At 43.1% G+C, this 25,595-nt stretch overlaps 2 protein-coding genes across 4 annotated transcripts; one reads left to right on the top strand and one right to left on the bottom strand.

Annotated features, from left to right (window-relative positions):
• Positions 1–14,764, bottom strand: ssbp3b (single stranded DNA binding protein 3b). Of its 2 annotated transcripts, XM_047586477.1 has the most exons (18): positions 14,621–14,764; positions 13,847–13,919; positions 13,633–13,694; positions 13,470–13,554; positions 5,645–5,734; positions 4,419–4,493; positions 4,109–4,171; positions 3,948–4,011; positions 3,785–3,858; positions 3,532–3,596; positions 3,390–3,438; positions 3,081–3,116; positions 2,904–2,958; positions 2,751–2,815; positions 1,971–2,049; positions 1,803–1,831; positions 1,602–1,703; positions 1–1,439 (listed from the first exon to the last, which is right to left on the bottom strand). In XM_047586477.1, exons 1-18 carry the CDS (start codon positions 14,674–14,676, stop codon positions 1,410–1,412), a joined length of 1,152 nt encoding a protein of 383 aa, XP_047442433.1. In that variant the 5' UTR covers positions 14,677–14,764; the 3' UTR covers positions 1–1,409. The 2 variants fall into 2 exon arrangements, with proteins under 2 accessions (XP_047442433.1, XP_047442434.1); XM_047586478.1 differs by lacking the exon at positions 4,419–4,493.
• Positions 14,746–24,125, top strand: acot11b (acyl-CoA thioesterase 11b). 2 transcript variants are annotated; one of them, XM_047586476.1, is made up of 16 exons: positions 14,746–14,879; positions 16,881–17,079; positions 17,846–17,915; positions 18,265–18,325; positions 18,422–18,523; positions 18,632–18,767; positions 18,849–19,002; positions 19,779–19,898; positions 20,042–20,180; positions 20,303–20,358; positions 21,538–21,604; positions 21,692–21,775; positions 22,109–22,242; positions 22,913–23,044; positions 23,199–23,325; positions 23,458–24,125. In XM_047586476.1, the coding sequence occupies exons 2-16, from the start codon at positions 16,890–16,892 to the stop codon at positions 23,614–23,616; spliced, it is 1,731 nt and encodes a 576-aa protein (XP_047442432.1). In that variant the 5' UTR covers positions 14,746–14,879; positions 16,881–16,889; the 3' UTR covers positions 23,617–24,125. The 2 variants fall into 2 exon arrangements, with proteins under 2 accessions (XP_047442432.1, XP_047442431.1); XM_047586475.1 differs by lacking the exon at positions 14,746–14,879 and adding an exon at positions 14,949–16,077.
• Positions 24,126–25,595: the final 1,470 nt, after the last annotated feature.

Genomic DNA, 25,595 nt, shown 5'->3' with positions numbered 1-25,595 from the left:
TAAGTTATTGTAAAATTATATTAACAAGCAATCTTTCCTCAATTTGAAATAAAAAAATATCAGCAAATAAAGGCAACATAGGACAGATGTTTATAATGTTCACAGGAAAAAAAAAAAAAAAATGAAACAAAAATCACATTTACAAGACTGCCGCTAAGTTTATAATGATGCCTACTAGAATCAGTTTAGAAAGCTTTGACTAACTGAATAACTGGGGCAATATACGTAGTCAAAGTTTGTATCAAAATATAAAAAAATATGTGGGTGGGCAAGACGGGGAGGGTCTCGGGCCAAGGGGGACGGCCGATGATACGGGGAGGGGGAGCATGACCAACAGATATGTATGAGGGGTTAAAATGGGCAACTCATCCATAGCCATTTCATCATAAATGAACCAAAACGGAAAGAACACAGAAGGCTACGACGATGAAGAGCACAGAGTGTTAAGCACAGGCAGAGATATACACCACATCTTAAAGCAGGTGTCCACATAGAGAAGAGCAGCACTAGGTAGTATGTTGTACACAGATTCTCATCACTCATGCACTCACTTCTTATGCCGAAGTCTGGTTTCCGGTGACAGCGCACAACAGCAGTCCAGCTGTTTGAAAGGGAAACAGCTGAGAGCGCCGAGTGGCGTTAGCTGTCGACAGTAAGAGACTGCAACTGATCAAACTGGATCAATGTGACATCGTAAGAACCATGTGAGCACTCGCATGCTGCGGGAGGTTGTCACAATAAAAAGCCGTTATCGGTTCACATCTTTCCCCCTTCGAAATCTCTTTAAATAGACGGGTGGGCTTTTGGAAGGATGGTACATTGTTCATAAAGGTGGCCACAGAGTAAAAGGCAAATTCTGAGTCCTATGTCAACTGACTTTAGTGACACAGTATGCATGGCGATAAGTAAAATGACAAGACAAAGACTTTCCAAGCTCACAATGCATATGCACACTCTCCAGTGTTTTAAGTGACAAAAGCGGATATTTCCTGCACATCTTGCACCACAAAGCAATCGATAAAAAGTACAAGAGGTAAACTTCAACCATGTTTTTCCTCTTCGCTCTAGGGCAGAGGAGAACGGGGGCGGGGCTTGGGGGGGGGGGGGGTATGGAAATGGGAACGAGGGGGGTTCTGCAAAGAACATAAAACGTGTCATGTATGCATTTCAGTAGCTGGTTTCATCACACTTTGGGGGTTGTGATAAATGGAGAAATTGTCCTTCATTTTGAGCAAGGAGCAGTAGTCGCCCGCCATTTTGATTCTTCTCCAATCAGCGTTCTGGCATTAGTGTGGAACCAAAATGGCGCCTGTCCCTGATTTGGTGCTGATGTGTTTGGCCGTGTCCTATAGTGAGTTCGGATCCTCGGAATGATGGCAAATAATGTCGGGTTGGGTGAAGGAGGGGGGTCACACGCTCATCGTCATGGTTGGAGAGTACTAAGGAAGCGCAGACAGGAGAAGATTAAAAACCTTGTAGTCAGCGATGCTAATATGCTGTGACTGTGGTTTCACTGTGTGGTCAACAGGACTCTACCTCTGGCTTCACCACCACAGGCTACAGTCACTAACAGTCCAGTGGCGTTAGCTGAGGAGACTTACGTTCTCGCTCTGAAAGGAGTGGAGAAAATTTCCGCTCAGCTCCCCGTCATCCCTTGGGGTCCCGGGAGGATTGCTAATGCCACTTAAATTGTTTGGGGAATTCTGGAAACAAAGAGCACACAGAGGTTTTTTTCCCCCTCATGTATAACATTTCACCTTATCTTGGATAAATCTCTAAATGTCTCTTAGACCATTATTTACCTTGTTCATTCCATCCATATCACCAGAGCCTGCAAATGAAAACATTAAAAACAACAATGAACATACAAAAGCTACTTTGAAACATAGTATACACGTCCAACATGTGTTATGCCGGGTGATGATGCAGCACAAACATTTCTGCGTTAGTTGGATGTTTCATATCGTTACCTAGTGATCCATTCATGTGGTGTGGTTCCATTCCGGCCATGGCTCCCAAAGGCCCATCAGAGCCAGGGCCCATAGGGAACTAGAGGGGGAAAGAGGCAGGGACTCAATTATCACAGCTCCACAGCAGAGCTGGCACAACATTATGGACTACAGAGTTTAAAGTGAATAAAAGTACAAGTTCCCCCGAAACCCAATTACCAAACAAGGCATTTTTAATTTCTGCTATTGTAAAACTCAGTCCATCTTCCTACTCAAAGACATTATTGCGATCATTTCAGTTTCAACAGTGGGTCTGAAACAGTAGCCTACAGGATCAAATAACACATCCAGTACAACATTTGATTTGTTTCTATAAAAATCTACTCTACACTCTCAGGTGGATGCTGAAACCCAGGAACAGTGCAAGTGTGGTTGAGAGCGGCCAGAATTGTGAGAGTTGGGTTTTTTTCACGCAGTGTCATATAGTAGCATGTGAAATTCATAAATATGTTCATAAACCATATGAGACTTTTAAAAACATCTGCTGTTCTGTCACTTTGGCAAAAAAAAGAAAGAAAAAAAGGGTTTACACTGAGATGTTATGTACCCGATGAGAGGTGTTGGCCTACTGCTCTAAGCATTTAACACTCTGTAAACTAAAGCCACTTAATTGTTGTGCTCTGAAAACCTATTTTTGCGTCCACCATACACATTTAATTCACAGGCACAACCCTGATTTCTAGAAAGTGTCGTTATCGTCGTCATGATCCGAGTGAGAAGGGAGAACAGGGCAGCACTCACATTATTTCGGTTTCCGGGTCCAGTGTTGATCATGGTGTACAAATTGTCACCAGAGTTGTTTGAGTCTGGAAAGCATGCAGTCACACATAAAACCATTACTGAACAATGCATGAATACTTGATGTTAAACATTTAAGGTTAGGGAAGCACTGACCTGCAGGGCTGGGCATGATGGGAGTTCCTGGAGGGCCTCCGCCTCCAGATGCCCCCTTTAGAACAAAATAAAGACACATTACAGACGTACACACAAAAACTATTAAGCTTTGTTTTCCAATGTTTCCACACATTTTCTACAGCGTGTGTGAGTAAATACATCAGGATGTGTTCTCACCCCGTATGCACCAGGAGACGGTGATGAGTAAGGCATCTGAAACCAAAGACACCAACATTACAGACCAGAAATGGAAGCTCAGACCCTTTCTATGCCTCAAACTGTCATCATTCATCATTTGATCACCCTAATACCATTATGGCTGTCTGTCCAGCTGTCTGTGAAAACCATGACATATAATACTACAATTACACCCCAGACTAAATCCTTGGAACAGAGCAGACCTCTGCCGCTCTGAGAGGAGAGCTGTCTGCAATCTGAACCAAATTGTATGTCTGCGTGTGTGTTTTTGTGCGCATTAGCACTCACAGAGTTGGCGTTGTTGGGATTGGGCCATGGCCGACCTGTCCCTGGACCCCTGCACAGCAAAGCCAAAGGAAGGTTTGGTTAGACGTCACATTTAAGCTGAAATACATGGGAGACGATATTTACAAATAAACAGAGGGCTCACATGTTCACTCCTGGCATGCCGGGGCCCATGGTGTTGTGTGGAGGCCTCATCCCACCACCGAAGCTCTGAGAAGACCAGGAAAAATGATCAACTCAAACAGGGTGAAAAGAAAAACACTTAAAATCATGAAACCACTGACATTAGGCCTGGATAATGGAAGACAAGCTCATCATTAGAACCAGTTAAATAAAGTTACTAGTTAATATACCATCCAGAGAGTGGGGGTTTAGTCTGTATAAGGGAAGCAGCCTACCTGAGGGCCAGGCCCCATAGGCCCCATACCTCGAGGGCCACTCATTCTCTGCATTGGCCCCAGGTTAGGATGACCTAGAGGGATAACGTTGCTTTGAGTAAAGAGAGCAGCCAGTATATAATGTGCCTGATGTAAGATTAAATGACAGCAAACTGATTGACACCTTGTGGTCTTGTTGGGTCCATGTTGGGCAGCATGGGATGAGGACCTGGTCCTCCACCTGGCGGCTACCGGGGATAAAAACACAAACCATACACTGAAGCAGCAGCTACGAATATGTACAATGTGTAGCATCTGTAGAAGGCATGTGTGTGTGAACTCCACCTGGTTGGCCATCCTGATGGGGGGACCTCTTGGGCCTCCAGCGAAGCGAGGCGACATGAAGGACTACAACATGAACACAGACGCTCGGTTAAATTCGAGTTGAGAGGCTACACACGTCTCCTCAGAGGCAGTATTATTCTAACATCCCAGTTTCATGTCGCGCGAACACTGAAAGCGGCATAAAGAAATAAGCTGAGACGAATGCCAAAGCATGAAGCATCAGCACAGAGAACCAGCGTTCCCAAATGATGGCAGACAGCACAACTGGAGAAAAAGAAAGACAGAGAGAGAGAGAGAGAGGCCGCGTTACCTGACTGTGAGGTCCCATCATACTGTTAGGGGGAGGAGGCTGAGGGTGAGGAGAGCCCTGGGGACCAGGAGGACCCTGTGGCATCACAAAAAATGAAGAGGCAAGGAGGGGGACAGAGGCAGGACGGAGGAGGAGGGAAGGACGAGATGAAGTGGGAAGGAGGGAGCGAGAGAGAGGGAAAGAGTGGCAGAGAGAGAGGAGCAGGGTTACTGCAGGGCAGAGGCACAGTTGGAATGCAAGAACCAAAGTGTGGCGCAAAAAAATGTAAAAAAACAAAAAAAATACACCAAAAAAATACATGAGGCTCGTTTACGTGTCATAAACAGTAAAAGAGTGAGACTGAGCAGAGAAGAACAAGCAAATGAAAGCACTGAATGAGAGAAAAAAAACAGATGGAGAGGATGTGTGCTCTTTTTCCTGTCAGTCAAGACATTAAGAAGCCTGCTGCATGCAGCATGTTATCAGTGCTAATTTCCCTGAATTAACAGCGTCAATTAAGCTCTATGCAATTAGCTTTATAACAACACTAAACACCGGCACTGTGTAGCTAATGTTGCTGATCTGACAGAGAGTGAGGGGTCTAATTGAGCCTCCTCAAAGGGCTTCTGGTTCGGAAAGTATAGTGTGAATACACGCTCCTGCATAACTGTCAAAATATCTTTCCTGATATTAACATGATCAGTTACTGGAGCGCGACTTTGTGGCCTCTCTAGTTCTAATAAACTGGCGGACTTGCTCTGCACAGTTTGATCTTGTGGAAACAGAGCAACATCACAAATTTATGTCACCTCTAACAAGTCAGTTCCACACAGTTGCCTGCAAAGAGTTTATCTTCATGAGATATTGATCTACAGTAGGTGCAGCACCTTTCGATTTCTCCATTAGGGAAAATGGCCAGGCCACGTCTGCCTGTTTACAGCACAAGAGGCGCGCAGGCAGACAGAGCAACTATAATGTTTACTACAAGTCCGCAGCAGAATGGAGCACAGCGCAGACGAGGTAATGTAGTCGTTGTGACCCACAGCTCCAGAGCACACACAAAAACCTGACAGCATTGTCAAAAACTAAACCGTGGAGCACAGCGGGTAGCAACATATTAATGTGAAGAAATTTATTTTATGACGTTCAATCTGATGACAACAGAATAATTGTTGAAATGCTTAATCAAATTAAAATAATAACATTCCTAACAGTAGAAGAGGGTGTGAGAACAGTGGCAGACTGACCTGGAAAAAGCCAGGTGGCATTGGTCCTCCTGGCATGCCCTCACCGGGGGGCATCCCTCCCATCACCGGGCTGGGGGCTGCTGCTGCACTCTAAGAAGGAACAAGAGGCAAAAGAGCAACATTAAAGCTTCTTCTTGTGCTACACAACATAATCTGACTGTGCTTTCAATTCAATCAAATTGCCGCCTCATTACATGCGAGGCGTCTCGCCGAATTTGTCGCCTCTCGACCAGCGAGTCCTGACAAAGTGGACCATCACAGTACTGAGGCTGAGCCTCGGTTTGCCGTCAGTCTGAACGAGTTAATGAGCACCGTGTGATCTGGCTCCACGACGCTCGTCCAGACCTGTGATTAAAACTCGATGCCTTAGCATCTAACCGACGGACTCACCCCCTCGAATAAGGCATTAATGGGGTCTGAGTCCTGCTGATCCAGGATCCAGTGGATCAGATAAGTATCAGTGGGATGGACTGAGTCAGTGGCTCCAAAGTGCTGCTGCACAGGGGGGGATAGCTGGGCTGATTTCCTGCTCAAACCGCAGCCCTAATTCACTAATGTGCCATTTGCTACGGTCACACGGTCCTAATTGACTGAGATTTTCTTCCCCGTAGCCGGAGCAATCTGAGATGAGCTAATGTCTTCAGAGCTGTGGGGTTTAGCTTCCTAAGGACAGCTACAGAATGAGGGAAGAAAGGAACCTTCAAGGCGCTTTTATAGACCAGCAGGACGTAGATGCGGTGACCTACGCACATAGCCTGTGCCAGTGCGAGTCATTTATACTTGTCCGGCTGTCAGTCCACCCAAACGCTACTCAGCGTATTCCTCCGAAATTTCCACCGAACACGAGTCACACAAATATCTAAACCTCCTCAGTTAAGCTTACTGAATCTTTATTGATCCAAAAACAAAAATCAATTCAAAAACAGTCGGAAATATGAAAGCGGAAACATGCTACTACCAAGCGGACCAATCACAGGTCTTGACCTTTGCGTTGCATGGTAACATTTCTGGGGAGGTGCACGTCAGCTACGGAGCTAGTCGTTGCGTTAACGCCGTAGCCTCTGCGTCAACTTAACACAGAAGCATAAACCATTTATTAATGCACGGCTCGCTCACATTGAAGCGTAGATGTAGGCAAATAAACAGGGGATCACCACAAGAACGGATCAGTATCAACACTCGCACGGAGCAACGGAGTCCCACGGCTCTACAGACATCACTGGTCAATAGCCAACACGCTCCCTTTTATCGACTGCACCTTCCCTAATTATATCTGCTCAGGCTGCCGCTGCAGGGCCACTGTGAAATACCTCAGCAGGGAGAGAAGTGAGGCCACGGGGAAAAGTCACGTCCCATCGGGTCCCTCTACCACCACCAGGACCAAGGAAGCATAAATCCCACTTCTTTACCGGGTGGTGTCAAAAATTCCCGTAGGTTTAAGAATGAGAGGTCCAGAGCATCTGGAGGTTCCTTAAACAATCCACTGGTGCAGATATCACAGTACTAACTGTGGAGGTCTGTGTCAATGTTGATGCTATTTTATTTATCCAGTCCAGCATTAATTACTACCCAAATTAATTATTTAATCAAATAAAATGGTAATGTGGCTTAAAATGATCAGGCATAACATTATGACCACCTTCTTAATATTGTGTAGGTTTCCCCTGTGACTCATCAGAGGATGGACATGGGTCTCCTGAGGGTGTCCTGTGGTTTCTGGCTACAGAATGTTGTTAGTGGGGCCTCTGGGTCCTATGGGTCATGGGGGGGGGGCTCTGTGGATCATCTCACAGATACTTGATCAGTTTGGATTTAAAAACTACAATGACAAAGAGGAACTGGACTAAGGTAAATCCATATGTGAGATGTGCCAACTAGAAGCAAATACTGTGGAAACCTCTGATTCCAATGACAACATTAGTTTTGTGAAACGAGTTGGGAGAACAGTAGCGATACTAAGCCCTAATTTATTGTGGGTTTGTTCTAAACTTAAGGTGAATTTATACTGCAGTGACCTACACATGGAGTCACGCGAGCTGTTTATACTAGGGTGCTCGTCGGTCTGGCTCGCTCTTTAACAAAGCCCCCAAAAAGCTGTGTCTTTTTTGACGGTTGAGCTACTAAAGCGGAAACCAGCTACTACCAACTGGACCAATCACAGGTCTTGTGCTCGTCACAGTGTGTTACATTTCTGGGGAGGTGCGCGTCAGAGTGAGGCTCTGCATGGGTGTCTGCGTTAATGCGAAGCATAAACTGCGGGTTACTTTCCAGCCTGGCATTACCTCATTTACGAGCTCTTTAAGGGCTGTACACAATACACCAAATGACTATGGCAATATTAATTTCTGTTAAATTAATTCTATTTCATGAGGGTTGTGACGGGTGATAAACTTTGCTATACGTGTGTATTTTTCTTTGTTACAGCACTAATATAATTTATATGTTCCTGGCTCAGAATAAAGAACAATTAATTTCAAATTGAAACCATGCAATTTGAATCATTGCAATTAGCAAATTGCAAATGCTGCAATTTCGAATAAACATTATGCAGCACGTCTGACCCAGGCTTAATTTTTTTTTTTGTTTTTTGACAGTCAATTTAATTTACGGTTTAGAACATAGAGAAGTTTATATCTTGATGTATTTCGTGAGAATTCTCCATCTCCTGATGACACATTTTACCCTAATCTTTCGGCCCTACGGGAAATCAGAAAAAAGTAGTTTGTGGTCTGTGATACTATTTAACAGACACACACAGTTCCCACTGAATAACAGTGACTATGCCCCTTCGTCATCAGTTTCTGCGTCTTCCTCTGTAGAAAAGTGTCCACAGTAAACACCAACATTCAGGGCTACATTTTTTACTCTGGCCGCCTGACACTGAACCTGAAGCCAACGCTATCACGATACAAGGAGAATACAGTAAACAAAACCACTGTTACAAGATAAGAACTTCCTAGAAAAATCGTTCATGAGAAAGTTAAACCAGAATGACACTGACATGGAAATGGACATCCAGCATTTAGTCCACCTTGGGGCTGTGATATACCAAGCCAACAGCCTAGGGTCCTTCTTTTTGCTTTGTGTCCTGCAACATCAGAACTAGATGGACTCACGCCAATAGAGAGCACTGAATCCGTGACAAAGTCCGTCAATGTGCATGGGGGGACTTGCAATAACAACATCTCACATCTCGTTCTTTAACAACATCTCTCATGTTGGACCATATGGACCATTGAACATATGGTCTCAGGATCCAAGAGAGGCCAGCTATGTATGATGTCACACATATCCCCAGTCTTAGCTCTTCCTGTTTCTCTTATTTAAAAGATGGTTAATGCCACCTGCTGGTGTGGCTCTGTTTGCTCTCAGGGAGGCGCAGATCACATGTGCTGCTGAGCCCTACGCCCTATGCTGTAGTGCATGTGGTGTGTTCAAGTGTTTCTGTGTCAACCACTGGTTCTTGGATGTCAGTCTGGCTTGGTTTTACAGTTTCTCTGGTATTTATTTATGAAAAATTGCTTGATGACTGCAAATAATTTCTCTGATATCCATAATGAACTTGACCATGCTCACATCCTGTAAAATCTTATTGTGTGTGAAGATAATCACTTTGAACCTGCCCATAAGATCCCTGTTATTAGAAATTAGAAAGAATACAAGATACATTGTCTTTGCATTTACTGCTATTAGAAGTTACTTTATGGTTTAGGCCGGGAACTAACAGCACTGAGATGAGTCAGGGACAATACCATAAAGTAGGAAGCCAGTAAAAACACGTTGCAAGAAGAGGAACAGGTTGTTGAAATTAACCACAGCAGATTCAAATATTGTGATCAGGACTGCTTCCAATTATCAACATCAATATTCCCCCTCAGTCACTAGTCACGGCCTTCAGTGAACTTTATTTCTTTGCACCCAGCTGAACACCACCATTACGCTCTCATTTCAGCCTCTCAACCTATTTGCATTATATGGTAATTGGATATCACTGTGTTATTCATAGTTATGACCCCTTTTCAAAATTCGTGGTAACAAGTTCTATGCAACTTCCTGGAAAGAAACCTCCCCTTCTAAAGGCATTTAGAAAAGACTTCAAAGGATATTCTAAAGTGTGAAAGGCACAGTATTCTTTCTTGGTTTGATTCACACTTTCTCTGAAGCTGACATTTTATAGAATATTTGATTCTAATCAAAGTAAACTTGCCAGTCATGCTTAGTGCGTTTTACAAAGGTTAGCGCTGATAACGCTAGTTCAGTACAGCCTCGCTGTGTGCAGTAGATGCTCCATTATGAGCTCCATTATAACCTCTAAAACCACACGTGCCAAATATACAGAGACACGAATGAAGCTGTGTCCCAGACTTCACTTATACATGTTTACACTGTACACAATATTTCTGAGGGTCAGTTAAGTCCCACTTAACATAAAGCCAAGTTGTGGGTTACATAAAGAGGACGTATAAAGATATTCCCGCTCATCCTAGAAGCAACTACAACTTCTATGGAAATGTAAACAGTTTTTTTAGTCCAGTAAAACGTGTGTCGCCTTTTCACCTTAAAAACCTTAAAGGCACCTGTTACTCTGTTTATCGCTGGCTGATGTACAGTCAAGGCTCACAGAGCAGTTTATGCCCCCACAATCCCACCGTCTGACTGCATACAACAAATAAAACAGAGTCTGCAGTTTGCTTTGTTGCTCTATCCTTAAACGCCCCATTCCTGGAATAAGGCCTGCGAAGAAATAATGAAGTGAAAACCAAGCTGTATTTAAGGCATTGACCAAAAAAAGTCCTAAAACGCTGTATACGATCTACACCCGTGTAGAAGAGCACAAACTGTTTGCCAGACTGAAACGCTACGTGCATGGTGAGTTCCCAGGCATGTTGTGTTAGATCTTTATCATGTCCCTCTAAGGGCCACAGCTGTGCTTGCTGGACTGTCCCAAACAGCCTGGTGCTGCTTTCGGTCTAAATGAGCCTCGTCTCTCTCCACAGGCTCTCTGGTACCGGAAAGGGGCAGATGTCTCAGACCTGCCCCGGGCTACGAGGCTCTTGTCTAGGGCCTTCCTTACAACTTCCCAGGAGACCTTCCTTAAGTCAGACTCCCCCCCCCCCCCCCCCCCCCCCCCCCCCCCCCCCCCCCCCCCCCCCCCCCCGACCTCATGATTCAGCACGTGTGCATGTTTGTACGTAAAAGCACACAAGGAGTCTCGGCCAAGCAAATTTTCCATGAATGTTTGAATCGCCGAAGGAGGTTACAAAAGGGCAGAATGACTACGCATGTGCTTGTGCTCCTTTTCCAAAAACAAAGAGGTGGGGGAGAGGGCAACAATAGGAGAGAAAGAAGTAAAAAAAAAAAGTGGAGGGTGAGGAGGACCAAGAGGTTAAATGGGGTAGCCGTTAAAAAGAAAGGGCATATACGTAAAGAGAGAGACTACAACAAGAGGAAAAAATATAACACATTAAAGTGGATGAAGGAGAATTGATGTAGGTGTTTGGACCGCAGCGGAGACCACCCAACAGCCGACTCCTGACCTAGCGTGCTCTTAACAGCCTCACTTCTTCCACTGGAACCACAGCTCAAAAGCAACCAGGCCCTATGTTTAGCTTGTAAATGTTTAACCATCAATCAACATCATAAAACCCACTTTGCATCCTGACTGGATGCTCTCCCTCTCTGGTTACTTGTAGCAGGTCCCCTCCACTTTACGTCTCCCTCCTCTCTCCCTTCCCAACCCCCTCCTCTTGTTATTCCCTCGGCTCATCCGCGATCGTGAATGCTGGGCATATGCCACGGTGCCACTCCCATTTTCCTTTTTCCAATCTGCCCCTCAGCTCCATGACAGCCATCAATCAGCCCCTGACGCCATGGCGACAGAGCCCCCGGGGAGCGTTCGTCAGCCACGGCGTGAATACACTGGGGCTTTACGAGCGCTGCCTGCTAACGGAGCAGCGCTCACCTCCCCCACACCTAGACAAAGGCTAGGGTCCAAGTACTGTCCGCACACACAGACAGACACACTCGCCTGACCCCCAATAAAATACAAAGAGAACCAACATCAGAGCGAAGGGCAACCACAAGATGTCAGGGAGATCAACAGAATCTCTCAAAGCACCACATAACAGCAGCAGGCTGCCCAGACTGACATTTCACTGTTCCCTCATTTGCTTAATGCTTTCCATGTTAAGAAAATGGGCTCAGTCAAACCAGGGGATGCCATTCAACAGCGTATTTTTGCCTTTTCCATTCTTTCAAAACTGGTCCGGAGATGTTCTTTCATTTGACTAGAATAAAGAATCACTAAATGATACTCAGTTGTTTTTCGCCCTTGTTTAAAATGTAAGAATTGTTAAAAAAAAGACACCTTAATAATTCATGTTGGGAAAGATGATTGTAAACCTGCACCACTTTCACACAAGAACGGATCTTACTTGAATAAAATAAATAATAATAATAAAGAATTACCATGAAGAAGGCCACATGAATTCAGGCTTGTTGTCAAACAAAATACACACATCCTTTGTCTGGATGATCTGGAATAATAAAGAATGAAGTTACTGAAAGAGGCAGAGCCACGCCGTAGCCTCTCTCCTGGCTCCCAGGTCACCTGCCAGATCAGGAGGCCGGTTACCCTGACAACCCTATCTGGCAAGAGCAGGACCAAAATCTCCATTTTAACCCCTTCCTGTCCGATACGATGCTGAGTGCCAACAAACGGGGCCGTGCATCAATCACCGTGAGAGAACTCCTCAACGTCTAATGTCTCTTTAGTGCTGAAGCAGCAAAACCTAAATACTCTGATTTATTTCCATCAGCTAAACAATGTTCATTAAATCATTTCAGAGAAGTACAACTATGGGAAGAGCAGCGGCCGCTGACAGGCTGCTACTCTGATCAACTCAAGGCTGTGGATGATGCTCTTTTTCAATACGGACTCAAAACATGAAACGATGCATAAAATGAAAACGCCCCTATCTCCAAAAATCCGGATGCAAAACAGCCATACCATGCAAATACGGAGGCGCTATCATAAGAGGAGCACTGCCCAACCGAATCCTGCGCATGCCCTGAGTGGCATCTCTGAATTCAGGCCGCGCCAGCGGTTCTCCAGCTTCAAATCCACGAGGATTATGTCAATGCAGGTAATATGTTTCAACATGTACTTGAGCTTCCAAACATTTGGGCAACTGGAGGCTATTCAAATACTGAGCTGTGTGCCGTGTACATATTGTCGAACGCTGCGCAGAACACACAGATGGTTCTTTTTCATCTTCACAACTGAGGCAGGGAGCTTGGATGAAGAGGAGAGCGTTCGACAGGTCTGACTCAGGACATGCTGACATCAGCATCATTTTCCCAGAAGCCCATAAAGCTCGTCGTTGGGAGCATCATTCGACCCACCGACAGATCAAGATAACTGGCCATAAATTCAGCAGCAGAAAGAAAATTATGGCCAAAATCGCATTAGATGGTTAAATAAAGCTACAAGGTCCCTTAGGGAAAACACTGGACGGCTTAGATTGCTCTAAACTATGTGCAAACCCCATTACAGAAAGCCTAAAAAGTCAGAAATCGGACTTCATCATTCTTTATTTGATTGATCTCTGAGTATGGCAACTCTATCACACTTGGTTGAGAGTTAACTGAAAAAAATAGATGTTTTTCTTTCATTGTCCCAGCAAAAAAAAAATCGGACTCACTCTACAACACAAGGTGCAATATTTACACCAGTCCTCAGACTTGAGAGGGAGACGTTTTTTTTTATTTTTAACAGACAACAGAGCTCCATATGTGCGACAGTTCTCATGCAAGTCCTACTCACATAATCGTGGAAGGCCTTCGCTTCGCTGGAGTGGTCACATGTCTCTCTCCTCTCTGGTGCGGCACAATACAAGTCCCAGAATACACTGTGGACAAGAGAGGACATGAAGCGGACAAAACCACGCGAAACCTGGGACGTTGCAGTGGAGGGCGATGAGACTTACCACCACCAAGAATGTAGAAATCCAGGGGGCTCTCCGAGTGTTATGTTCTTCTCCCATCGGATCTAGGAGAGCGAGATTTCAACAATTATCAACGTGTCAGTTGAACACAATTAAATATTATCTGTGCTATTGCAACACGTGAGAATGAACACCAGGACTGAGAACAAAATGTAAATGACAATGTGGAAGAACCTTTACCCCAAATTCCACATACCTCTGATAAAAAGGTCTGTGCAGACTTCTGTGCTCCTATGTGTAACAAATACTCATAGACGTATAGAGCCAACCTGTGAGAAACAAAAACATGATTTTAGATACTGAGAAGTGTAATCGTCTTCCTGTACGGGCTCACTGAGTGACTACAGGCCCTCTGAACAATGGCTGCCAAATAGCCTATGCCAAAAAAAAAAAAAAATAAAAATTAAATGGGGACTGGTAACCAAGCCAAGCCTGGTGAGGATTCACTACAACTGGAGAAGAAAGTGAAGAAGCAACAGTCTAATTTAACGTCGTGATGTGAAACATTAAGAAAGAAAGAAAAAAAAAAACAGCGCCAGCCTGTTGTGTGTTTCGCTAGGTACAGTATGTTGGTGGCACTGATGGGGCTGAGGGAAATAAAAACGGAGCCTATCCAGAGAGCGCAACAGAGAAAACAATGTACTGTAGCGCGGCGGTGTTATTGTTTTCTCCTCTCCGTGCTCTCGTCTGAATAACCGCAGAAAAAAAATAGGAGACGACCGCCGGTTTAAAACACAACAAATGTGCTACCGGAATCGGTCGGAGATATGTAAGAAGACGGCACTGAGCAATAGGCAGCAGAAACACGGCTCAGAGGAGGAATGGCGAGCAGACAAGGCGGTTCATTCAATTCCATTCTCGGTAGGAGGAAATCGCCTCTCGCTAGCCTGTCCAGCAAACAACAGAGAGCAAGAGGGAGCAACTTAACGAGCTAAAAAAATTACACAATAATAAACGTTTCCTCGCTTACTTTTCTCGTGCTTGGCCGTCCGACGGCACCGGTGTGCCTTTGCCTTTTGGGAACATTGTTTTGTGTGGGAGGACGCCGCCTTCTCTTTCTTTTTTCTCTATTTCATCTGTCAGATCATCTCGGCCGCGACCCTCTCGCACTCCAACCGCACTCCTCCTCAACCCGACGACTCAACCGAGCCTGGTCCGGGGGGGAAGAGGCGGGGCTACATTTGATTGACGTCCTCGTCAGCCAATGAGGGCGAGCCATCTGCCTTAAGGTCTGCCTTTCCGGGTTTCGGTTTTTCTGTTTTGACGTCGCTAGCGTCGATGAAGAGGAGCTAGATTTAATTAACAAATTCATAGTTCCTATGTTATTGTTTGCTTGATTTGACATTCAGTGATTAGGTCTTCAATTAAATATACGTAAAAGTGTATTTTTACAAAATATTTTAGGAACGTAAGATATTACGTAAGTCAGCAAAGTAGCTAAGCAGTAAACAGAGTGTACATTTGTAAATAATATTTTAAGTTTTTTAAGTCTATTTTAAGTTTATCAAAGTACTTCTATTTATCGTACCTTGTTTTTGGACCCGGGGCATCTAAATGGTTTGCTCCATCTGCATTTCACTGTACTTGTACACTAACAATAATCATATTTATCCAGGAAGACATTAAAAATGAATTATTTGTATTATTTTCAAAATATTACTTAATTTATATAACGTTAAAAATAACGCAGCATTTATTATTATTTATTGATATCCAACGAGTGAAGGTTAGAGGTTAGTTATCTATGGCTGTGTTCATTTTATTAGATACTTCCATTTAATATTTTGATATGTCTAGGTTTGTAATCTGTTGGGGGGAAAAAACATAATCATAATTTTGCTTCATTAGTATCAAAATAGTTAGAGGCACAATTGGCAAAAACAGTCAGTTCAAGGGAAAAACGTGTAAAAACGTATAACAAGGAGTAGGTCAAGCAAATTATTGTTGGGAAAACTGACAAAAATCCCAGAAGAAGAAGAGGAATCATTGATTTTCTTTTTGGGTAAAGTTTTATTATATTCTAAAATGCCATTCAAATAAGCTGGTAAGTAAACATTAACATGTCATGTCTGATGTTAATTGTATTTTGTTTGGATGGTGTCTTTAGTCGTGTCTTTAATCTAAATGAGGTCACTCCAGTTCCACCTTAAAATCTGCTAACACTACAGATGATGGTCTCTCCCCTCCCTCCCTCTCTCTCTCTCTTTCTTTCTCTTTCTCTCTCTCTCTCTCCCCCTCCAGTGGTGTAGTCTTGAAACTTTCGCTAAAGCCGCGTTGAGTGTTTATTCCGTTGTCGAGTTGTTGAAGAATGGGACAAATGAGCATGCTCCATGTCCCGCGGTGCAGCCTCTCAGCCCCGGTCTAATGTTTTGTAACTCGCCGACACTTAGGACTCGACTTCAGCTTCGGCACAAACTTTTAAACTGAGTAAGCCCTTTTTATGTTGTTTGTAAAGTCCGACATTGGTGTGTTTGTGGGTGAAGACAGAGATTACAAACGCATCCGCAGTGCTTGTGGTATATTGTGGTAACCGGTGTCAGAAACTGATGGCGACTGCTTAGTTATTTGTCGGCAAATCAATTTCTAAATGTCAGTGCAGCCCCTGTCACTGACAACGGGAAGGACAGGTGACTGCATGTACGCCCCACTGCAGCAGAAGTTATGGGCGAACACTTGTATCCCAACAAATACTTTCCACGAATGCCCCATTCAGCAGCATGCCTTGAAATAGTTTGTGCGTCAGCTAGACCACTGTATAAAAGACAAGACGCAACCTGCAGTTTGAAAGGAGACTGTGCGCCTGTTGTGTTATTGTTCATACGTGTGAAACAGTTCAATAAATGCCCCAAGGCTGTAATTACATAAAAAAAAGGCTTTTCTGATACTGGTCCTCCAGTTAGGGGAGGAAAGAAATATGGAGCAATTCTTCAGACCACAAACTGAGCAGATTATTTAAAGCTCATTTAAAGTCTGGTGCTGCTACCAAATCGACAGAGCAGTTTTCAGATTTCGAAGTGAACAAAATCAGCTGACTGCTATTTTTCGTGTCTTTTTGTGTCAGTAAGTTTTCATTTAACACAATACAAAACAAACAAATGGTGTCTGTGGTATGTAGAGCTCTAATTTGCATCAACGGTCTTTCTGTCACAATGAATGCTGTTTTTATGTTTCTGCACTAGTTGATCCGTGAGCACAGAAGTCTAATCTGTCTGTCTTTCCTGTCTGTGTAGCTGTGAGCTATGACGTCAGATGAGAAAGCCGCAGACACAATGCTGGGCAGTCTGTGCATCCAAGAGAATGGAGAAGTATACAGGAACCCCACCGAAGTCCAGATGAGTCAGATCGTAATGCCGTGCCATGCCAACCACTGCGGGGAGCTGAGTGTTGGGCAGCTGCTGAAATGGATGGACTCTACAGCGTGTTTGTCTGGTAGGAAAGGGTCAGAAGCACATTTACAATTTTGATTGATCTAAGTACATGATCTGTCACCCAAGACAACTCAAAACAAATGCATGATGATGAAATCCACATACATTATTATGACGACTAGGGCTCCTGCCCTTTTAAGTCTACAAACCTAAACTTGCAGCGAGTTCTGGTCATGGTGTGCATGGTGTTTTTAGTTTGTAATCACTGCACAGTCCATTACATTTCACAGCAAGCAAACGACCAGATGATTTTGAGCATGCACAGCTTAAATACTGATTTCCAAAATGGATCCGCAAAACACTTTAAACAGCCTCTGGCTCCAGTCTTAAACCTTCCTTAGAAGTGGCTTCATGCTCTACTACAATGGTTTTATCCGCATCCGTTAAAAATTATGACGCACGTCATTACAGCCAAACAAATTGTTTTAGATTGCTTCACTCATTCACTCCGATTCCTAGTAGGCGATATAAGCTGCAGTCATGCATTATGAAATTTGATATGGTTATAGCAGGAATGATAGGAACTTAAAGTGTACTCGGATGTTTCACAGGGCCTCTTTCACATTTAAATGTTTCATGAAAGAAAAGATGACACTCAGGCATTGATTCGCCCTGCTGCTGCTCTGTAGACAAATTAAAATCAGATGGAACGCGTCCAATCAGTTCTTATACTTTTATAGTCGCACACATTCACAGATCATAAGCTTTTATTGTAGATGCTTTGCGCTGCTCTACCTAATTCTTTTGTGTTACCTCTTCTCTCCCAGCTGAGAGACACGCCGGCTGCTCCTGTATCACTGCATCGGTGGACGACATCCATTTTGAACACACCATAGAGTAACGTATCAGCCTTGATAATGCTCTTCCAAGGTGGAGCCTAAAATGATTACTGGTGCAGAGACTTAAGAGGGAAAAATGAGTTGCTCTTGAAGTGAACTTTCACCAAAGCCTCAAGAACAAATGCTACTATAAAGTCTATTTTCTGTTGCATTTAGAAAATTAATAACATTAATGAATGACAGTGGTATGTAAATGTCTCTCCATTTATAGCCAGCAAATGTTGAACAGTCATGATCAAACTAGTCTGAGGGAACATTATGTCTCATAATGGAGATGACTCAAGTTGTGTTGAATACAATCACTGCTGTTGATAGTAAAGAGTAGAATCTGTGTTTGTTTCCTCCAGGGTAGGAAAGGTTGTCAACATTATCGCAAAGGTCAACAGAGCGTTCACGTCCAGTATGGAGGTTGGTTGATGTCATGTTTTGGTTAGTGAAACTTTGTATTACTTTGAAAATAAAATGAATGTTTATAATTTAAGGTGGGGATTCTTTTCATTGCAGGTGGGCATATTGGTGACTTGTGAAGACCTTTACACTGACAGGCAGTGGAAGGTCTGCCACGCCTTTGCGACCTTTGTTGCTAGAAGAACTGAGGCTGGAAAGGTGAAAGACAAAGACCAAATTATGGGCACTGAGTTTTACACTTTTTTTTTTAGAATCAAAGCTGACTCAATGTCTCCTGGATCTGTGTGTGTCCGTGTGCGTTCACAGGTACAGCTAAAACAGGTGATTCCTCACACTCAGATGGAGCAGATGGAGTACAGCCTGGCAGCAGAGCGGAGGAGGATGAGGCTCATCCATGCTGAGATTATCACAGACCTACTGAGCAGCAGCACAGCTCAGCTTGGTACAGACATAAGGCTTTTTATAACGCGCAGCACTTTAAAATCAGATTGCTTGAAACTCCTTGTTTTTGTGCCCTCACCAGGAGAATGTCAGGAGTATCAGGACGCTGTGCCAGCGGAGCGGACACGAGTAGAGAGCGTAGAGCTGGTGCTACCACCCCATGCCAACCACCAAGTCAGCACTTTTGGAGGCCAGATTATGGCCTGGATGGAGAATGTGGCTACAATTGCAGCAAGGTATGTGTCGAATAATTACGTAATCATGTTATTCCAAAGAGAGTTTCTTGCTAAATTTGAAGATTCATACAGTTGTATGTCTGTACTGTAAATATGGAGCTGCAGCTAAGAGTGAGTTAGCTTGGTTTTACATCAAGACTGGAAACCTTCATTCATTCATTCATTCATTATCCTCTGGAGCAGGGGTGTCAAACTCATTTTAGTTCAGGGGCCCACATACACATTGTAAATTCATTCTGCGGGCCCAGACTGGACTCTGTGTCGAGCTGGTTTTGGCCCCCCGGCCGTATGTTTGACACCCTGCTCTAGAAGGTTGCTGGAACCTATCCCATCTGTCACTGGACATCAGCAGTCTATCTCAGGGCTAACACAGAAAGACAAATGAACACCAGTCACCACCAACTGTCTTTGGAGCGTAGGAGAAAACCCACGGGGGCACACAGAGAAAATACAAAGTGGGCTCAGAAAGGCCCCAGCAGACTGGTGGAGTCGAACCCAGAACCTTCTCACTGTGCTTTGTTTAATTCAATTTTGTTCATATGCTACCACCAACAATTAAAAGTGTCTCTGGGAAATTGAGAAGCCTGGTAACAAAAACTACATGTTGTATTTACTACAAAAACATGCGATTGGTATTAATCTTCTCATCTAACATGTAGCAAGGTGAATAAGTGACTTTCCAAAAGATAAAGATAAGTGTGTATGAGGCCATTTGTATGAGGCTAGATAAGATAAAGAGCAAACTCTTGCCTGTTTTGTTTTGTATTCTGATCTAGTCGCTTGTGTAACGCTCATCCAACCTTGAGGAGCATTGACATGTTCCATTTTCGCGGCCCGTCTCACATTGGTGATCGACTGGTGCTGAAAGCCATTGTGAACAATGCCTTTAAGCACAGGTGAGTCTCTGCATTATGACATAGAACTCAGTACATGATAATGTTGGCAGTGTATCACAAAAGTATACACAATGCATGTGTGTTTTAAACCATATATCTGTGTGTTTTTATGAACCCATATGCCTGCGCACATTGTGTTGTAGCATGGAGGTGGGAGTGTGCGCTGAGGCCTATCAGGGTGGAGAACCTCTGCGCCATATAAATAGTGCCTTTATGACCTTCGAGGTGCTGGATAGTGACAGGAAACCATGCACTTTGCCACGGATACGACCTGAGCCTGTGGTCAGTTTTCTAAGTAACCTAAGTCTGCTTTCTTCAAAATAGCTTCTATTTATTTTGCATTAGAGAAATATAAGAAATATTCTCTGTGAGTATTTAGTGGTAAGTTTCCCCGTGTTTTATAGGATGGAAAAAGACGTTATCAAGAAGCCATTGCCCGAAGGAAGATTCGTCTTGATAGGTGAGCGTTTTCCATTAAACCTACAGTGTTAGTTCTTACTGCGTCTGGCTTATATATAAGAGGGCTAATGTTACATTTATAGTCAAGATGTTAATAGTCAGAGAAACAACTTATATAAAAAGAAAAGTTTCTATAGTCTATATTATCAACATATGAGTTTTAAATTGTGTAACTATAATAATCATCACCATTAAATCCACAAACATGACTATGACAAAGGCAACATACCCCTATCAGGCATAACATTATGACCACTGACAGGTGAATAATACTGATTATCTCTTCATCACGGCACCTCTAACGCAGGATATAATATTCAGTAAGTGAATATTTTTTCCTCAAAGTTAATGTGTTAAAAGAAGGAGAATGGGCAAGCGTAAAGATGTGAGCGAGTATGACAAGGGCCAAGTTGTGATGGCTGGACAACAGGGTCAAAGCATCTGACGTGTTCACCGACGTAAGCGGCAACAATAGCTATGTAAGCATCAGAAGTGGATCACAGAGTAATGGAAGGAGGTGGCCTGGTCTGATGAATTACATTTTCTTTTACATCACACTGACGGCCTGGCGCTTGCCTGGGGAACATACAGTACTAGCACAACGACTGGTCTGAGGTGTTCCGAATTCCCTAGATCTAAATCCAGTCGAGCACGAGCTGGACAAATGAGTCCAGTTTGAGACAAGCCCCACCTCACAACTTGCTGGACTTAAAGGATCTGCTGCTAACATCTGGGTAACAGATACCAGAGCACAGCTTCAGGGGTCTAGAGGAGTCCATGCCCAGATGGGTCAGGGCTGTTTTGGCAGCAAAAGGGGACCAACGCAATATTAGGAATGGTCACAATGTTATGCCTGATCCGTGTGTATGTTGAAACTTTATGTTGGTATGCAAAACATGGAATTATCTGTGTGAAGTGAATGGAGGTAATATTCAAACAGTTCTAGTGTCGTGCAACAGAACTCATTGTACAACAAAAGACTCAGTGAAGCATAATGTGTTTATTGTTCAGTTGCTCAATGCCTCACCTCCAGCATAATCTGTATTCCTCTGTTTCATAGCTTAACATGGAGCACCATTTCTCAGGAAAAGTTGACCACGTTAGTTAGTTAATTAGTTGAGCTTTCTTTAGTGCCTGAAGCTGCACCACAATGTATAACCACCGTCCTTCATGTTTACAGGAAATATATCATCTCCTGCAAGAAAACTGAAGTAAGCTTGTCTGTGCCTTGGGATCCAAGCAACCAGGTATTTTATTTTCTCAGAACTGAGGCACTCAAACTGCAGATATTGTGTTTGAACTTATTAATTCAGACCAATGCTCTATTTTTTCAGATGTACTTGAGCTACAACAGTGTATCGGCACTGAAACTAATGGATACCAGGAACAACTGGGTATTAACTACTGAGAAAAATAAGGTCAGTATTGTTTGCGTTACTTCCCAGGAAATGGCTCATTCAGCAGTTACAGCTGTTGGGTTTTCTTGACCTATATTATTTTAGACTAGAAATGGCTCAGTCACAGCGGGGTGCTCAAAATGTGGGCCGCAACGTTTTAATGAAATTGAAAAATATTGCAGAATAAGTCTGAAAACTTTTCATTAAGCCCACAACACATGAAAAGAGCAAGTCTATCCGTAATCCCGCCAACTAATGGGACAGTTATTCATGTGCGCATGTACGATACCTGGGACAAATCCTATTTATAGACAATGAACCGACCTCATCTTTGTGCATGTGTTTCGTTCTTAGGTCAGACTGTACACTCTGGAGGAAAACCACATGCTGTGTTTTAAGGTGGAGATGTACGTCAGCGTCCCAGCAGAGCAGACGTTCATCCTCCTGTCAGACCTGACGAGGAGAAAAGAGTGGGACCCGCATTATGAGTCAGTAGCGTACACATAAATGTATGGCATACATTAAGATCACACTCGGAGTGCAGGATAAGCTTAAATTCCTCCAGGGGGTTATATTATTAAAGAAACCAGCAAAGAGAACAGAAGGCTAATATATTTTTCCACATATTGCTTTCACCACACAAACAGTTTGGCCATATGGATGGTGGTGTTAGTTCATCTGTTAGTCTGATGTGTAATTACTATACAATAGTTAAAGTTTGATTTTGATTTCATGACCAAATGTCTGCATAACTAATAGAACTACAAAATGTTAGCTTGCTAACAGCACCAACACGAAAAATAATGGAGCTGTTGAGCATTGTGAGGCTAGCATTGTCACTTAGAGCATGTTAGCATGTAGATATTAGCTCAACGCTGTGCCTAAAGTACAGCCTCACAGTACATGGCTGATATTCTCAGTGATATTTTCTAATAGGGCAACAGTAGCCGTGAACAATGAACGTGCAGCCATTTATCTGCACTGAATATTTAGTGATGTTACTCGACTGATTAATGGTCTTCTTTGAATGTGGCAGCAATCTGAGATGTAATTTTCAATAATCAGAATCAGAATAATTTATTAATCCTTACAGGAAATTGTTTAATAAGTTAATGCCTGTAACAAATTGAGTGTCTCGCCACTGTGTTTCTACTGCAGGGAGTGTGAGGTGATCAAACAGGCGGATGAAGATGACACCCTTTACCGCGTAGCTACACCCTGTGTCAGTAGAGGGGGCAAAGGGAAGGACTTCATCTTGCTGGCATCTAGACGGAAGCCGTGTGATTCCAGGTGTCGTGAGATGATCTTGCTTTCACATTTTGCAGATTTTTTGTGTGCTTTTTTCATTTCAACAAAGCCTCGTATGCGTCACGAATTCCTATCCCACTTCATATTTCAGGCAACAAGCTGAGTAATACTGCTGTCCTCATTTTTTCTGCCTCAGTGACCCATATCTGATCGCTCTGCGCTCTGTCACTTTGCCCACTCACCCACCCACTGAGGACTACACCAGGGGAGAGGTGGTCTGCGCTGGCTTCACAATCTGGGAAGAGTCCAGTTTTGTCACCAAGGTCAGCCAAATGAAAAGGGCACGCTTGCTTTAGTCCCTCTTAGCTGCGTTGTATGTTACACAGTAGCTTGACACGATGTAAAAATTGACATGACGAAATGTCCACCTAGACCTGTGTTTTTTGTTGTTTCAGATCACCTACTACAACCAAGCCACTCCGGGTGTCCTCCCCTACATCTCCACAGACATTGCTGGCCTCTCATCCAGCTTTTACAGCGCCTTTTCTGCCTGCAGCCAGTTCCTGGAAAACAACAAGGATAGCCTAGCTGCTTTGCCGCCGTCTACACTGTGACTCAGCGTCCCAGGCAGTTAAAAAGTAGTACCAGGCGGAAGGGGTACAATCATTTCACCGTCTGCATCCTGTCTGACTTCTGTTGTGGAGGTGACGTTCATATTCGAATTTGAATTCACCTGCCAGCCTTAGATTACGAAGGCCAGTGGATTTGTAGTTCCTGAGTTTTGAATCTGCTGCTTGTTTGCAGCAAGATTAATAGGTATGAAGCAAGAGTGCACAATGCCTCTGAGAAGCTGTTGGACTTTAAGCTTCTTAAGGTTTATTAGAGCTAATATATTATGAAAGACTTTCTGTGCAATACTAATTTATAGAAACATTGATCATATTTTGGTATGTGGTTGAGAATATTTAACACAATCTCAGCTTTATCTCGAGACGGCTGTGCTTTTAATTGCATCGCCACTCCTCACAAAATGAACATAAAACTAGTCTAAGCTGAGGTTTCCTGAGATTATTTTGTATCACACTGAATATAAAGTATCTGATTAAATCTTAAATTAACAGAACGCGAACCTGTATGCTGTTTTATTTTCGACACAACTATGTATAGGTTTGCAGATATGCACTTGAACAGATTTTATTTGGGCATTCAGTGACCCAGAGTCTCACATGACACGCTGTCTTGATTAAACTGAAACAATAAACACAGTAGAGCGGTGGATTATGCTCGCTGTTGTGTTGCTGCCCCACATTCTTTTCATTCCTTTCCCATTTTTTTTATGAAGGAAGAGGAAAAGGCATGTAATTGTGTTCCTCTACAACGTGGTGTTAGCAGTATAATAGATGAACAAGGTCAGCTGAGACGTATCTGAAGCCTGAGTGATGCAGTCAGATGAGTCTAGTTGTCTGAGAGTGGCTTTATGACCAAATGCCTGCATAACATGTTGCATGTAAGACAACAAACATGGTAAACAATCAGTAGGTGAGCATTGCCATATAGAGCATGCTGATACTAGCTCAAAGCTAAAGTACATGACTGTACACTCTCATGCATCTTAAAAGTGGAGGTGAACAACGTATTTCATCTTGAATGCATTTATTAAAGCGCCACAGGACACCCAAGACACCGACGCAATATTGGCTGTCATTTTGACTGTGTTAGTGCATGTGGCACTCTACACAAAAAGAGAATTTAAAAAAAAAAATGTTCGGCAGAACCGTGGGGAAAAAATTGCTACACTCCTGTGACCTTAGCGGACACAAAAGTCCCAAAAACTGCTGTAAAAACTTGACTGATGAATATTTTTTGGGGGGCTTTTTTCTGAATAAATCTCTTGAACCATTTCAGTACTTTACAAAACTACCAAAAATTCAATCATTCTGAAGATTTTAACCCTTTAAATGGCAGTTTGAGGTCTTTACTAACAAAAAAAAAAGAACAAATTGATATTTTCCATAAAACTAATGTTGGGAGGATGGGGGCATTTTTTTCTAATCAGTCTTGGGTATGACTTATTTACTTATTGTATGTAAATTAATATTTACTTCATTGCATAATTAGTTTTTGTGTAGCATTAGGTTTAAAATTGACACAGACAAAAAAAAAAAAAAACAGACAAAAATGTCCCATTGACTTCCATTATAACTACATTTACGTTAATCTCTCAGCCATGAGACGATAAATCATTCGTTTTGCAATGTTAGGGTTTACTTTATTATGGATAGTTTATGAGAAAATTGTCATTTTTTGTGTTCAACACTAAACTCAGACAATCTCCCATTATAGGGCCTATGCATAAAACGTTTGTTATTTCATTCATTTTTGTGCTTGTGTTGTCCAGTTTAGCGGGCTATTTGAAGGTGTTTGTGTCTCTGTGTGTGTATTCACAGCAGTATATATGCATTCTTTTTCAAGAAAATAAAAACACGGGCCCAAACCGAGCAGTTGGTGAGTTTATGCACCTGGCTGTAGTCACAAACTGTTTGGAGCTTGGTTGTCTGGTCATTTCATTCCTTTGACGACCAAAGAGCAAGAT

The sequence above is a fragment of the Mugil cephalus genome, chromosome 6 (assembly GCF_022458985.1).
Source record: "Mugil cephalus isolate CIBA_MC_2020 chromosome 6, CIBA_Mcephalus_1.1, whole genome shotgun sequence".
In the NCBI taxonomy this organism is placed as follows: Eukaryota; Metazoa; Chordata; class Actinopteri; order Mugiliformes; family Mugilidae; genus Mugil; species Mugil cephalus.
Note: the sequence above shows the minus strand (reverse complement) of the source record. Positions and strands in the feature narration are given on the sequence as shown.

Bases quoted from the DNA above. Each gene is read 5' to 3' on its own strand.
- ssbp3b (XM_047586477.1), bottom strand. From the start codon at position 14,676: ATGTTCCCAAAAGGCAAAGGCACACCGGTGCCGTCGGACGGCCAAGCA. The intron at 2,050-2,750 runs GTGAGTGCTGCC...TTCCCCCTCTAG, and splicing joins GACCCGGAAACCGAAATAAT to TTCCCTATGGGCCCTGGCTC. The intron at 1,832-1,970 runs GTAACGATATGA...TTTCATTTGCAG, and splicing joins CCACATGAATGGATCACTAG to GCTCTGGTGATATGGATGGA.
- acot11b (XM_047586476.1), top strand. From the start codon at position 16,890: ATGACGTCAGATGAGAAAGCCGCAGACACAATGCTGGGCAGTCTGTGC. The intron at 17,916-18,264 runs GTAACGTATCAG...TGTTTCCTCCAG, and splicing joins CATTTTGAACACACCATAGA to GGTAGGAAAGGTTGTCAACA. The intron at 20,359-21,537 runs GTGAGCGTTTTC...TCATGTTTACAG, and splicing joins AGGAAGATTCGTCTTGATAG to GAAATATATCATCTCCTGCA.